Genomic DNA, 16,142 nt, shown 5'->3' with positions numbered 1-16,142 from the left:
AAGACATTCAGTATTCCTCATACAAGATGAGAAAGGGCCAATTTTTATCCCAATCAATGCATTTGACTAAAATTCCTCAAGGCAATGCTTCAGTCTAAATGACTGAAACAAGTAAAAAAACAAAAGAAATTTCGTTTTGATGATTTAAAACTAAAATAATTTCATGTTTCTTTTCCAGTCTCATTTCTCCAAAACATTATCTCAGAAAATTCGACACATTCGATGGCAGTTGAAAAAACGTTCAACATTAGATGTACAGAAAAACACAGTCTCTGGGATGAATGACCCTGTGCGACCACCAAGTCCCACAATTCCTGGATTAAATATCCCAACAAACACATTGATTGGAACCAATAACACAGTAGTCAACACAGCCACTACGTTAACTGAGAGTTCTGACATTCCAGTATCATCTCTGCAAGTGGTATGATGAGTTTTTTTTTTTATCATTTTCCTCTTTGGATTGATAATCTGCTGATTAACTGCTAAGATTTAAATTTATATGCTATTAGATATTATGAGTACCCATTTGAGATGGAAAAGTGAAAAATTGAAAGATATAAAGAGCTAATAATATGTGTAAAATAAGATAAATTTATGTGCCATGGTAAGAGTTTTATGTAGAAAAAATATTAGCAAACTTTAATCTCTTCTGAAAGGAGAGAAAAAATGTTTTAGCAATAATCAAATTAAAGTGAATAATCTTGTTATTTATTGGCAGGATTTATATTTATTTATTTATTTATTTATTTTTCACAGGTGGACTAATTGGATTTTTTCATCAGATTGCAATCACCTGAACTGAAAAGTAAGATGGATCTTCTGTCTGGTTAAATTAACCTTTTAACAATTCAAAATATTTAAGCATTCCTTCATGACTACAAGCCAGGGATAGGAATTTTTTTTATAATTTTTTTTTTGTTTTTTGTTTTTACAATTGAATAATTTAAATTGTTGAAACAAATATTTAAAAAACAGAAATATGGTGAAAATAAAACATTTAAAAAGACAAAACAAAACAAACTGAAATTGAAATTTGGAATTTGGGAAAAAGAAACAAATTAAAATTTGAATCTGAATCAATAAAAGTATGCTTTTATTGGATTGCAATTTTAAGTTCAAATTTCAGTTTCATATGTTTGTCGATTTAATTTTGATTTATAAAAACTTTTGTTTTTATAGAATTAAAATTTCAAACACAGATGTTTAAGAACACTGAAAACAAAAAGTTGAATTTCAATCTGTATTTCTGCAGTGTATTAAAGATTGATTTATCTACAAAGGATTTTTAATTATACTGAAAAATCTTACAAAGACAATGTAATTTTTTTTTTTTTTTACATTGAAAATAGCCAAATCAGATTTAATATATTTTAATATTTTGGCAAACGTCCTTTCCAGTGCAGTTAGATAATTAAAGATAATCTTTGACTTGAAATTAACTGCAATACATTTTTCTTAAGCAAAAAAATAAAACTAAAAAAAAAAAACTATAAAAATGTCATGAAGCAAAAAAAAATGGACATTCAACCACTAATGATGATCTGATGCTTTTGAAACAATTTTTTGTATTATAAATGAAACAAAATATTCCAGATAAAGTAAATTATACTTCACTTAAATTGATATATTTGTTCATTGAAAGTATTTTTAATTTATTCAAAACACATGTTGGGAAAAATATTCATATAAAAAAAAAAAGGGAAAGGTATTTTATGATTGTCAACAATTATTTTCTGCTGGTTGTCTTTGACATTGTCAAATTTGTTACTGGACATGTTTGATACTGCCAAATCTGTCACTAGTTATCATGGTCACTGGATATCTTTGACATAGTCAAAATCTGCCAGTGATAATCATTGACACTAGATCTTTTCAATCTTTAACACTAACAAATCTTTCTCTGGACATCTTTGACAATGTCAGATCTATTGTCATACCTGTAACTGGATACCTTCAACACTGTTATAGTGGCTGCCGTTGGCCGTTTAAGTACGTGTTATTAAATGGAAAAGCAGTTAGTGTGAATCATCGTAAGACATTTTTGTGTATAAATATATTGTTTATTCTGTGTTCACCTTTTGTGGCGAAAGCATGTAGTATGATACAAAAACGTGTGTTTACATACAAGGAAAGTTTTGTTTTTTGCTTTTGCACTGAAAGAAGTAACACATAATATTTGTATTACAGTATATATGCATGTGTGTAATGAGAACAGTCATTTTGAGCATGTGTGTGATAAAATATCTTTGTTTATGAACCATATATCTCGTGTTGAGGTGAATAGACATGTGAGTCGCATGTGGGAGATTGCGCATGGAGCTGCAGAGAAGATGTGTCTTTGACTGAAACCTGGCAGGAACTGAGAGTTCCTACAGTGTAGCTCAGAATGAGGTTAGTGTCTCAGATCAAGGCTACTTTATCAAAGTGAGGTTAGACGCCTCATTGATATATTCATCTGCTGTGCAGGTCACCTCACATATTACTATGTAATATGTAGCTCTGCTACACTGTTATATCTGTCGCTGGATATCTTTGATACTGCCATACCTTTCACTGGATATCTTTGATAATGTCAAATATTTCTATAAAGAGTTAAAGGTGCATTTACTGATGTCCATACTAGCACTAAATATTCTGCTAAACTGGTTTGACTTCTTCTGGAAACTGTTTCAGTAGATGTTGAACACCACTTCTGTTTTGAGTGAGTAGACTTATGATTAAAGACACTCTATCCATGACCATCATGTTTTTTTTCTCCAACATAGTGTCTAAGATCACAGTATTCAATATGTTCATTTTTTTTTTTGCTTTAGGTGCCAGAGTGTGATTTGGATGCTATTTCTACTGGTCACACAAATTCATCTGATGCGAGTGCCGCCTGACTGGCACCTGTGCTGGTGGCACGTAAAAAGCACCATTCGAACATAGTCGATGCTTGTGCCACCTGACTGGTCCCCGTAAAAAGCATCCACTACACTCTTGGAGTGGTTGGCGTTAAGAAGGGCATCCAGCTATAGAAACCATGCCTGATCAGATTGGAGCTTGGTACAACCTCCTGGCTTGCCAGTTCTCAGTCAAACCGTTCAACCAATGCCAGCATGGAAAGTGGACGTTAAACGATGTTGATGATGGAGAAGTTAAACACAAGGCACTGATAAATACATTATAAAATTTCTATATGTAGGCTATTAGCCCTTGCTCTTTTTCTCACTATGTTGACACAGAAATATTTTTTTGTTTTTACTAATTTCAGTGATTGGACTGTGGTGATGCTGGGGCACTACCTTTAAAGAGTTTTAGTCAATCTTTAGTACTTGTTAAAGTACTTATTCCAACATTCTTGTAATATGTGAAAATGGAAATTAGCATCAAGGGAGATAACTCAGGCTATTCTTCAGGGTGCCTTCCACCTCAATTCTGATATATCAAATTTTTGACATAGCTGGTGTAGCAGTAAGAGTTGTAGTAGTGCTATCAGGACACACGGTGTGTCTTGAGCATTGTTTTAGACCTGGTGGAGTCCATCTCTCTCCAGCTCTGACCATAAATGATTTTTTTTTTCCAGGGGAGAGAGACAAGGAGAATAGTTGACTGCAGTACAGGATGAAAGGCAAGGGTTGACTTCAGCTGTATTAAAACTCAAGAGTATAAAGAGCTTGGACATATACTGCAAGATGATTTATCCAACACAACTTGGCCAATTTGCTTGGGTATTCCTGTTTCAACTTACCGTTTTTTTATTCTAACAAATGGCAAGATGCTATGCTGGAAAGTGGATGTAAAAATGATGATATATTTATTATACGATGGTCTTTGCACAGATTCCTGCAAACAAATTTCTCTCACAAGGCATTGGTCAAACTGAGGCCACTTGCACAAAGTACCATACAGTGAAATCGAACTTTGAACTGAACTTAAACCACACAACCATGCCTGTGTTTACACAACTAAACACATTAAAAAAAAAACAACTTATTTAAGAAACAGAAAACGATTCAAACTCAAATAGTTATGTATTGAATTCAATTTATTTAAAGAAGAAATTGATGAAATTACAAACATATTAAACAAGTATTTTATTAATTAATGCAATTCTGTTATCATGGGTGAAGATTAATGTATAGCTGCTTATCCTTTCTCTGTGTTATTGTGGTGTATTTGTATTACTGCTAATTGCGAGCTATTTTCACAGAAATATTCACTCAACAAGAACAAAGAGAAGGATTAGAAGGAATAAAAAAAGATCGAGTTTTGATTTATTTTTTTCTTTTCTAGGACTGCAAAAAAACAAAACAAAAAAAAAGAAACAAGTATCATATACACCTAAATATAAGGTGAGATTTATTTGTACCTTCAGCAAAGAAAAAAGGTCCTGATATCCGAGTCCTTACAAAGACTTTCAAACGATTGACAAAAAAACTTTATAATCATCTTATGCTTGTGCATATTTGATGAACTTGATTATTTTCTATTTAAAAGTTAGAAAAGAAAGTATTTGGATAAAGCTGTTAAATTGAACAGACTTGAAATCCATAAACTATTTTAAAACCAGTCCCCTTCAGTCCATAACCTGTAAGCTGCCCTTTTTTCACACCAGTATCAGTTGTAACTTTTCAATAATACTCGACAAAGAAAACTTTTTAAATAATTAATTAGTGATTAATTTTAAACAGAATAATTTCTCTTTTTTATCCTTTCCAATTTAAAACATTCAACTAGACTATTATTATTATTATTATTATATGTATATTGTCCTTGTCAATTACAAAAGTTGTTTTTCCTTCTGTAGCACCAGACTATTTTCAAAACCTGCTAACACTTTATAATAAAGCACAGATTTGACCTACACTAAAGTATAGTCTATATATTTGAGACAGCAGCTGGTTCAAACATAATCTCATATATATTTTAGACTGCGTCACAGAATGATGTCTGCCTTATAAGCAAGCATTTTCAAACACATGAATGTTGTTGAGCTGTATCATCTGAAACTCTCAACTTCACAGCTATCACAAAGGCCTTTATTCGTTTAAACTTGCTGTCAGTATCAATATTCCACCTAAATCCATTTTATGTATCAGTTTCTTCCATCTTTCCATCTCCCAACTGAAATTCATTTTCTTGCCATTTATCAAAATCGTTTCCCTTCCCAACAACTTAACTGCAACAATTCAAATTGAACTGCCAAATTCTTCTCCCTTTGCTTACAAGGAGGGTCTGTGAAAAAAAAATTATAGGCATTGCTTTCTTCCTCAAATTAACTAATTGAAAAAAAAAACAAAAAAAAACAAACAATAACTTAAAAGAGTTTGATGAATATACATGTGGTATGTCTAGAGATTTTAAAAATTATAAAAAAAAGTTCATTAGAGTTGATTATTAAATTACAAACATATATATATATATATATATATATGTCTATTAGTAGTCAATGCTCTTGTATATGATATTTTTTAAGTCCTGGGATACCGGGTTACTTGTTTCTGTTGTCTTCTCCAGGTAGAAATGAAAGCCAAGGTATTTATGGGAAGAACAAATAGGAATTGTAATGTTTAGAACATTAAAGGCATGAGTTAAAGTGAACATAGCTTCAACAAGTTGTCAAAACTCAGTGGTAGACTTGCTACTTTGAGAGACATGTAACCATTAAATGGTATTCTCTAAACATTTGTTGAGATACAAAAACATCTAAGAAAAAATCTACTTAAGTAACCTAATATTCAATATGAATTCTAAAGTGTTAGAGGTGTCATTCCTTTTTATTTACTGATATTTCGAACCAGTTAATCACAAGTATATGTACTGCTTACATGAGGTGTCTCAATAATTCAGGTATTGAAAAACAAACAATAAATAGAAAATGTAAATATTTCTTTTAATTTCGAATTTTTAGAAAATTTATGGACATTATTTACTGGTATTACTAAATCAGAAAGAATATTTAACTTAAGAATGTTAATATTATTCATTTATAAAAATAAATATTTCATCATAAGATATTTTTCTTAACTTGTTTAGAAAAGATAGTTATTGATAAATAGCAGAAATAAGAGAAAAAATGAGATCTTTCTGATATGAAATTATTCATTGATTTTTTTTAAAGAATTTAATACCTGTAAACTAGTATATTAAAAAAAAAATTAAAAAAAAAAAACAATGTAAAAATAAAAACAAATTTTTTGTAGGGGAGGGGGAAAGTATCAAATCAAGATAAAACATGTCAAAAAATATTGCAAAATAAAGATTATTTCTCAAGAGACAAGAGATGCTGAGCTTTTGAGATTTTTAAACAACAATTTGAAAGAAAAGAAGGGGGGAAAAAAATCATGTTCTGGTTCTGTGTGGGACGGGAATAAAAGATGGCTCTGAAATAGTCAGAGCATTTTTGGGTGTGTAGATTCCAACTTTAGCTGGAAATCTTTGACCAGAAATATCAATTTCATATTTGGCATTTTTGTCCAGAATAAATTCATTAAGATTTTTCATGATGCATGGTTGATATCTGTCATCGAATTTTGAAACATAACCAAGGCATAGCATCTGCTCTAAAGTAAAACCATAACCGCTTGATGTTGTTTCTCCTACATACTCACCGTTTCTATAGATTGGTTCACCACCCCATGGCCAAAGATCTGTATCGATGTTATGATCTTCCAACAAGAAATGCACCAGTTTCTGTTTAACACCTTCTTCACGTTGTTGCAATAAAGCGTCTTTTCCAATGAAGTCTCTTTTCTGTAAATGAAAAAGTAACAAAAGGATGGAGGACGAATCAGAACTATAAAAAAATATCTATTTAATTTTAAGTGGTGTAGAAATTTCAATGAAATAAAGATTTACTAATAGTTCATTGAAAAATAATAAAGATAACAGTATCAATAACAGCAATTATAATTAAGAAAACTTGTTACAATATTTCACTTAAAAATGGGCGATTTTTTTTCAAGTAGGTGGAGGAGTCTGGTCATTGAGGCTGACTCCAAAGAAAATCTTTGCTTTATACTTTAACTATAAAGTCACAGACAGACCCCAGCATCCAGTCCCCTCTCTGCTCCTTGGTGCTGGCTGGGCTCATGTCACCTCCACTTGTCTCTCAGACTCCCATCACCACAGTTATGTTGAATACCCCAGGCCTTATACTGACCATGTCATCCAATCCTTTCTTCCTAGAACATCAGAGATGGTGCTGATTTACAAAAGTTCAAGAGGGACATTAATGGTATCAGTCTCACTGCTCTGGGAGGGTCTGGAAGCTATGGGTCCTGCCCCTTCCTTCACACCCAGCAAGTTTATTGTAATTTCTCCTGCATTTGCTTTGTACATCATAGCTAGTAATGGTACTAAGTATTTCTTAAATGACATGCTTCTTCTTTTCTTTATATTTGTTGAGACTGGAACAGGAAGGAACAGTGCCTATGGTCTTCACAGACCCCCCCCCCCAGGTCACTGAGATTGATGCCATTATTGTTCCTCTTGGACCCTTGGTAATCCAATACCAGCAGGAATGACTAATAAGTAGGGAGGGAATTCTTGAGGGCTTATGTTCTTGGAAGGAAGTCAAAAGATAAACTATGCATGAAAAGGTGAGATGGTCATGACTGGAATACCATTGATCATAGGTCTGCTCAGTCAGGGCTGACCTGGAGTTTAATAACAGCAACAACAACAACAACAAGAAAAACAGGACTTGTTAATCATATACTGGCCATATTGTTTATAGCAGTGAAGTGTACTTCTTTAGTGAACCCATTTGTAACTTAGTGGACTTTACCAGTGAAAATTAAATATCTTCACCATGGGCCCAATATAATATTGGTGATGAGATATAAACATTAACCCATTTGCTAGTGAGATCAACACATTATTAGCTTCACCAGCTGTAATTCAATGACTTCATACGATGTTGTTTAATAGGCGCAGGAGTGGCTGTGCGGTAAGTAGCTTGCTTACCAACCACATGGTTCCGGGTTCAGTCCTACTGCATGGCACCTTGGGCAAGTGTCTTCTACTATAGCCTCGGGCCGACCAAAGCCTTATGAGTGGATTTGGTAGACGGAAACTGAAAGAAGCCCGTCGTTTATATGTATATATATATATATGCTTGTGTGTCTGTGTTTGTCGCCCCCAACTTCGCTTGACAACCGATGCTGGTGTGTTTACGTCCCCGTAATTTAGCAGTTCAGCAAAAAGAGAAGGATAGAATAAGTACTAGGCTTACAAAGAATAAGTCCTGGGATCGATTTTCTCGACTAAAGGCGGTGCTCCAGCATGGCCACAGTCAAATGACTGAAACAAGTAAAAGAGTAAAAGAGTAATGTGAATGATGCTTGTTTTCTCGTAAACTTACATTAAACTTGACACGGAATTCTCGACCGCATTCAAAAGGAGTTGTAATGGGAGTCAAATCAACACCCCAACTTGCAAAGAATTTCTCCACTCTCAATTCTTTCATACAATTGAAGCCAACATTACGAATTCCATAGTCAACACCTGCACGCATTAACGTGTCATAGACATGGAGGGCATACTGAAAAGATATACAAAAGAAAAACAGAAACAATTAAAAATCATTAGCAAACTACATTCATTGTACTGCAATTAGCAACAGAAGTGGCCTTTGTAATGAATACTAGTTAGCAAATCCAGCCTAAATTGGATGTGCTGTTTACAATACCTTAAACTACTGTCATGTAATATGGACCACCAATGTGTGTGTGCGTGTGCATGCGTGCTGCTTATTATATCAAAAGCTAACCATCTGCTCTGAGTTTATATACTACATATTTTATATGTGCACATGTGCACACACACACACACACATGCGTGTTTGTACTGTTCACATAACAAAGGATTTATGGCTCTAAATTTTGGCCTGAAAAGTCCGACTTGTATGCCAGAAAATATGGTATATTAGAGAAATTTAATAATAATAACAATCATCTCTACAATAGGTACATGGCCTGAAATTTGAGGGGAGAGGGCTAGTCGATTACATCAACCCCAGTGCTCAACTGGTATTGGTTAATTAACTACTATTAGTTAATTTATATGTGAGAAATTCTTTCTCTTTTTTACATTTGTTTGAACAAGAAATTCTTACCTCAGCAGGGATGTATAAAATAAATCCATCTTCTCCTACATGAGTGAGACGCATTGCTCGAATTCCACTTGCATATCCAACATCAACAACCTTTAAAGTAAAACAAAGATAATATGTAGAGATACAGGGTTGGCACCAGAAAGGGGGTTAGGTCATAAAACACTACTACAAAAAGATAATCCTCTCCAACCTATGCCAGCATGATAGCATGGACGTAAAGAAGTGATGATGATGATGATGATGATGATTACATACATGCCTACATACATCGCTGCCATTGTCATCATCATCATCTTAATGTCTGCTTTTCCATGTGGTTAGGTTGCTGCACTCACAATCACTAGATTGTGGGTTCAATTCTCTGACTGGGCAGCATGTTGTCTTCTTGAGCAACACACTTCATTTCATGTTGCTTCAGTCCCACTTTCGACCAGCGAGGAATGTTAGTCTGCTTGCCTAACCAGCAGGGTGGCATCATTTGAAGGCTAAAACAATGCGAAGGTGCATTGTGACTAGTGATGTATAACAATATCTGATAGCCTGGTCAGTCACATGATCACATGATATATATATATGTATATAATTGTGTGTGCGTGCATGTGTATGTGTGTGTATACATATAATATGTATAGGTATATATATATATATATATATATATATATATATATATATATATATATATATATATATACGCACTTCAAAACCATATATATTTGAGATATTTACCTTACAAGTCATGAATTTGAAGTCTGATTTTGTTGTGGAGGCTTCTGTAACTTCAGCAAGAAGTTCTTGTGCATGTGGACCAATCAGAGTGATTGCAGAATACATGGATGTCACATCTCGAATTTGGATAGAGCCATCTTTTGGGAGGTGCCGTAATAACCATGCCAAACTTTTCGTTTGCTGAGTAGTTGGGGAGATCAGGAAGTAACTGAAGAGAAATCAGAGAAACAAAATTAGTTAAATGAAAATAATAATAATAATCCTTTCTACTATAGGCACAAGGCCTGAAATTTGTGGGACGGGGGGATAGTTGATTACATCGACTCCAGTGTTCAACTGGTACTTATTTCATTGACCCAAAAGGATGAAAGGCAAAGTTGATATCAGCGGAATTTGAACTTAGAACGTAAAAATAGATGAAATGCCACTAAGCATTTTGTCCGGCGTGCTAACAATTCTGCCAGCTCACCAACTAAACCATAATTGTTGTTGTTAGGCATTTTTTCTAGCTAAACATTCTGAGTTCAAATTCTGCTGAAGCTAACTTTGCCTTTCATCCTTTCGGAGTCAATAAAAAAAGTAGCAGTGATGCTGTTGTATTCCACACCACTTTTATTTTGTTGTGTCTGATGCTCTTTGCATATTTCACATGTGTGTTGTGTATCTGTTGAGTCATCATGTTGCGGTGGTTGTGTACAAAACAGCATCATTAGTATGGTGTTCTATTGTCAATATGATACACTATGTCCGAGTAATGAAAGACCGAATGGTCAAGGTCATGATGGAATGCCTTTGGTCACAGGCCAGCCTGAACACAACTGACCTGGTGGTGGTGGTGGTGGAGAAGAAGAAGAAAAAAGAACTGAGAGAAGAATTGGTAGCAGGAGGAGGAGAGGAAGAATTGGAGGGGGAGAAGAAGAAATAATAGTAGTAGTAGTAGTTTACAGAAAATCTTTGATAATGATGGTAGCACAATCTTTAGATTTTCAGTTGTCATAAAAATTAAATAATAATTCTTACTAATTTTCACTCAACCGTGCCACACTGCAGTCATTCTCGTAGCCTCCAAACTCATTTTGCATGCCTGTATTTACAACAGCACCAACATCCAGATCAACATCATTTGAACACAGATACTGTAAAAAGTTAGCAGCTTCTTGGTTGGCAGACTGAAAGAGAAAAAAGATGTGTAAAGAAATAATGGCTCAGGATATAAAAAAGCAAATGTTACAAGATCAATATTTAAATGTTCAGGTAATTAATTGAAGAATGAAGCAGTGAGATCAGCACTATTTAATTAAACAGTGAATTAGACTTTCTTGTTTTATTTAAAGTTTTTCCTGCTCAGATTAAGACTTTCCATTAAAAGTTTATGTGACCACCTCTCATTAAGTTATATCACAAAAACCTGTTTAATGCTATTTTATTGAATCCCTCTAAATTCTTGATTTATTTAAAAATTAATTGAAATGCATGATGTGTTTCATTAGAAACAAGGGTCACAAAATGGTTAATATAATATAGAATTTACCTTTACTTCAATTTTAGAGAATGAAGACATGTCTATGATGCAAACCCTCTCTTTACAAGCCCAATACTCATCTTTGACAATATTAAACCAATCTGGTTTACTGAATGTTCCCTGTGACATTCGTTGCTCAACAAACTCATCTTGAAAGGAAGAAATTTGAAAAAAAAAAAGAAAAAGAAAATGGAAGAGAAAGATCAATCATAAGACAGAAAGAAAGACCAATCATATGGTGTATATATATATATATATATAGAGAGAGAGAGAAGGATCATTAGCAAGGGAGAAAGATAAAGAAAGAGATCATTCATAAAGTAGAGAGAAAAACCAATCACAGAGAAGAGGGGAGAACTCAATCATAAAGTAAAAAGAATGATCAACCACAAGGTAAAGGGAAAGATATCTATCATAAGTTAGAGGAAAGACCAAGGCAAGGACATCTTAATCTAAGACATGCTCATTGTTTCTACATTGCCAGTTGTTACACTCACACGACTAGAGTAGAAAAGAATATGAAATCTAACTTGCCATTTGCTATACATTGATGCACGCTACGTAAAGCACTGCATGCACTTCTTCCACCCTTACCTAGCTAGTTGTTATTGTTTAACAACTCTTGTCATCTGGACTAAGGATCAAAGGCACTCCAACTATGACAATCCCATCATTTTGTATAATACAAGCAATCAAATCAGGGAGTGTCCTAAATAGTTTGCAACTTTAATCACATATATATTGTAACAAACTAATTAAATCTAAATTTAACTTAATCATTGCAGAAAATGGGAAGAGCAGGTAGAATTTGAAACACTCACCATCAGCATTAGGAACAAACCACATTGGTGTTTCATAGGCATTAGTTTCTCCAAAGACAGCTCCTGCTACTTCAAGCCTGGTATGTAATGGAGATGTCCTTAGTTTACGAGAAGACCCATACTCTTCAGTTGAGTAACCAATAGCATAAAGATGTCCTTTAAAAAAAATGGTAAATATTTTATCAGTAAATTACAGTTTTTATAGAATCATAAGCAAGGCAAAATAACAGGTATTCTTTTATTGGTTTCAGTTGTTTGGATTGTTGCTATGCTGGAGCAGAATCCTTTAGAGCAGTGGCTCGGCATCCCTTTTACTACATGGCATTTACAAACAATCCCTCTCCATGTTTTGACCTTCCACTAAAGATGGCTTTATTTTCTTATACTATCTCATGCAGCATGTGTCTATTTTCAGATATTTCTCTGAACTAGTACTGCTTAACAATTAAGGCAGTGAGCTGGCAGAATTGTTAGCATGCCAAGTGAAATGCTTCCTGGTATCTGCCGCTACATTCTGAGCCCAAATTCTGTGAAGGTCGACTTTGCCTTAGATCCTTTTAAGGTCAATAAATTAAGTACAAGTGAAACACTGGGGTCGATGTAGCCCCACCAAATTTCAGGCCTTGCACCTATAGAAGAAAGGGTCGTCGTCGTCGTCGTCGTCGTCGTCGTCGTCGTCGTCGTCGTCGTCGTCGTCGTCGTCGTCGTCGTCGTCGTCGTCGTCGTCGTCGTCGTCGTCGTCGTCGTCGTCGTCGTCGTCGTCGTCGTCGTCGTCGTCGTCGTCGTCGTCGTCGTCGTCGTCGTCGTCGTCGTCGTCGTCGTCGTCGTCGTCGTCGTCGTCGTCGTCGTCGTCGTCGTCGTCGTCGTCGTCGTCGTCGTCGTCGTCGTCGTCGTCGTCGTCGTCGTCGTCGTCGTCGTCGTCGTCGTCGTCGTCGTCGTCGTCGTCGTCGTCGTCGTCGTCGTCGTCGTCGTCGTCGTCGTCGTCGTCGTCGTCGTCGTCGTCGTCGTCGTCGTCGTCGTCGTCGTCGTCGTCGTCGTCGTCGTCGTCGTCGTCGTCGTCGTCGTCGTCGTCGTCGTCGTCGTCGTCGTCGTCGTCGTCGTCGTCGTCGTCGTCGTCGTCGTCGTCGTCGTCGTCGTCGTCGTCGTCGTCATTATTATTATTATTATTATTATTATTAAGGCAGCGAACTGGCAGAATTGTTAGCACACTGGGAAAAATGCTTAGCGGCATTTCGTCTGTCTTTATGTTCTGAGTTCAAATTCCACTGAGGTTGACTTTGCCTTTCATCTATTCGGAGTCAATAAAATAGGTATCAGATGAATACTGGGGTCGATGTAATTGACTTACCCACCCACCTCGTTTTGAAACTGCTGGCCTTGTGCCAAAATTTGAAGTCATTGAAGGTGGTAAGCTGGCAGAATCATTAGCATGCCGGGCAACGTGCTTAGTGGTATTTTGCCCATTGCTACATTCTGAGTTCAAATTCTGCTGAGGTTAACTTTGCCTTTCACCCTTTTGGGGTTGATAAATTAAGTATCAGTGAAACACTGGAGTTGATGTAATTGACTAGTCCCCCACCACAAAATATCAGGCCTTGTGCCTATAGTAGAGAGAATTATTATTATTATTATTATTATTATTATTATCATTATAATAATAGACTACTAACCGACTGCTTCTTTTACTCTGTCCCGCAGGAACCTTCTGTTATTGTGTAAGTCAACAAATCGGCTCACATCAACAGACCATAGATTCTTACTGGTGGTACCATCTACAATCCAGTCAGCAACCTCCTTACCAACACCTCCTGAGCCAGCAATTCCGGAAGAATTCATGCCAGCAGCTACAAAATAATTATCCACCTGAAATGATAAAGTCACAAACACTTTTAGTTCATAGAATATGTTCATCATCATCATCATCATGAGCATCATCATTTAACGTCCTCCTTCCATGCTGGCATGGGTTGGATGGTTTGACAGGAGCTGGCAGGCCAGGAGACTCTGCCTTACTCTACTGTCTGTTTTACTATGCTCTCTGTAGCTGAATGTCCTTCCTTCCTAACACCCAACCACTTTACAAAGTGTACAGGTTGCTTTTTACATGGCACCAGCAGCAGTGAGGTCGCCAGCTAACTTGCAAAAACAAGATCCCCTTCACTGAGGATGGAGTAGCAGTAGCTGTGGGGTTAAGAATTTTGCTTACCAACCACATGGTTTCAGGTTCAATTCTGCTGCATGGCAACATGACTGTTGTAAACGAGCATCAGTATCATACAAATGATGGTGTTTGCTTCCAGTCTGTCATGAAAGACATGTCTGTCTCATAGGAAACATTACTACACACACACACACACACACACGCAACACACAAGTGTGAATAGCTCACCTCAGGAGATTCTCCTACAATATACGTTCCATCAGGTGTGAATGATTCTGGACCATTTAAAAGTTGTCGGACCTGAGCTTCTCCAACACCAGGAAATCGGTGGAGAATTGGCTCCAAAAGAACTTCTGAAATGTTAGAAAAAAACAAAAAATTGCAATATATGAATATTTTCATTTAAAAAATGGAATAATTATTATTATTATTATTATTATTATTACAATTACACCATCAATTTATGTGAGAATTAAAAAAAAAGTAAAAAAAAAAAAAAGGAAGTAATCTTACGGAAATGATCCCAGTCTTCAGGAAGAAGTTGGTATTCAAAATTTTCAGGAACACCATGATGAAAGACTGGTTTGGCTTGAGGTTCAAATCCTCCAGCCAGAACTCCTCCACTCCATTCACGAATGTATACTTGGCCATCATAATCTCTTACAACTACAAAGAATTTGAAAGAAAATTAGAAATAAAGGAAGGTTGAAATGGTGCTAAACATAGCTACCAAAGACTGGAAATGTTAAGATCTTTATAATGTGTAGAAAAACGAAATATTAAATATGTTTATTCTGAACACCGTTATTCTTTGGTTTAAAATTCTAACTTCCAAACCTGCCTTAATTTAACTTAATCTAGAAAGGATCATCTGCTCTATGATGGCTGACTATCAGGGCTACACCAGGTGTAAAAAGAAAGGTGTTATATAATAAAACCTTAAGGATTACAATTTACTTTTATGATTTGAAAGTAATTTACTCATTCAGATATATGTTATCGAAATATTGTGTGTGTTTATTCTGAAACAGCAATATTGTTAATAGTGACTTCGAATTTTCATTGTCAGACTGTATTCTGATGGGGTTTAACAGGCTGAAATTTCAAAATCACTGCCGTATGTGTGTGTGTGTGTATTATACATTGAGCTTCTACACATTTTGGCAGTGTCTTCTGCTGCAGCCCTGGGCCAATCAAAGCCTTGTGAGTATAGATGGAAGCTGAAAGAAGCCTGTGGTACATATATAAAAATGTAATTATAGAAATATTCTGTCTGAACAGTTTCAGAATATCCAGCACAGTTACAAGTGATTGGTACATACCTGGCATCATAGGATCAATATTACCAAATGGTTTAGTAACAATGTAGAAATGTTCACAAGCATGTACAGGTACACGTACACGGGGAATGGTCCTTTTACCAATTTCTCGGGACCACTGGAAAATAATACATGTAAAAATTAAAATTTGTTTCTCCAGCAAAGATTCTTGTGCTCTGTTTTTTTTGTATGCAGTTCATTATTATTATTATTATTATTATTGAGTGAGAGAGCAGTGCATGCCATCAAAGTGACAATGGGGTAAAATATACGAAGCCCATTATACCCATCATGACTACTCGTCTGGTAAGGGTACACCAGGCACATGCATCACACCCATATGTGCGCGACATGGTGATCTCATATCAAGATAAACAGTGCATGACCTCGCAGGTGGGGCCCAGTTAGAATTTTCTTCAGGTCGAGTAGCCCATCCCGCTCAAAAGGTCTCTGAATAAGGTTTGTTTAAGGATGTTGAGCAAAACACCCA

The 16,142-nt window shown here is 35.6% G+C and overlaps 2 protein-coding genes across 6 annotated transcripts in view; one reads left to right on the top strand and one right to left on the bottom strand.

Moving 5' to 3' along the window:
- The window catches only part of LOC106875286 (uncharacterized), an 80,852-nt gene extending 76,766 nt beyond the window's left edge, over positions 1–4,086 (top strand). For 3 of the 5 annotated variants that reach the window (XM_089354491.1, XM_089354493.1, XM_089354494.1), the window contains 2 exons: positions 179–424; positions 760–1,626. In XM_089354491.1, coding sequence (XP_089210617.1) covers positions 179–424; positions 760–768 — 255 coding nt within the window. In that variant the 3' untranslated portion in view covers positions 769–1,626. Of the gene's footprint in view, positions 1–178; positions 425–759; positions 1,627–2,816; positions 2,925–3,568 lie in introns of those variants that run through there. The other 2 variants (XM_089354495.1, XM_089354496.1) reach the window with 2 other exon arrangements.
- Positions 4,013–16,142, bottom strand: part of LOC106875297 (pyruvate dehydrogenase phosphatase regulatory subunit, mitochondrial) — a 30,041-nt gene continuing 17,911 nt past the window's right edge. The window contains exons 7-17 of the mRNA XM_014923385.3: positions 15,656–15,770; positions 14,847–14,999; positions 14,562–14,686; positions 13,843–14,035; positions 12,173–12,328; positions 11,361–11,500; positions 10,850–10,998; positions 9,830–10,037; positions 9,104–9,193; positions 8,351–8,530; positions 4,013–6,738 (exon numbers count right to left, since the gene is read on the bottom strand). Of these exons, the coding sequence (XP_014778871.1) occupies positions 6,328–6,738; positions 8,351–8,530; positions 9,104–9,193; positions 9,830–10,037; positions 10,850–10,998; positions 11,361–11,500; positions 12,173–12,328; positions 13,843–14,035; positions 14,562–14,686; positions 14,847–14,999; positions 15,656–15,770 (1,920 nt within the window). The 3' untranslated portion in view covers positions 4,013–6,327. The remainder of the gene's footprint in view (positions 6,739–8,350; positions 8,531–9,103; positions 9,194–9,829; positions 10,038–10,849; positions 10,999–11,360; positions 11,501–12,172; positions 12,329–13,842; positions 14,036–14,561; positions 14,687–14,846; positions 15,000–15,655; positions 15,771–16,142) is intronic.

The sequence above is a fragment of the Octopus bimaculoides genome, chromosome 6 (assembly GCF_046866305.1).
Source record: "Octopus bimaculoides isolate indiv1 chromosome 6, ASM4686630v1, whole genome shotgun sequence".
NCBI classification, from domain to species: Eukaryota; Metazoa; Mollusca; class Cephalopoda; order Octopoda; family Octopodidae; genus Octopus; species Octopus bimaculoides.
The sequence above is the reverse complement of the archived record's forward strand: the minus strand, read 5'-3'. Positions and strand labels throughout refer to the sequence as shown.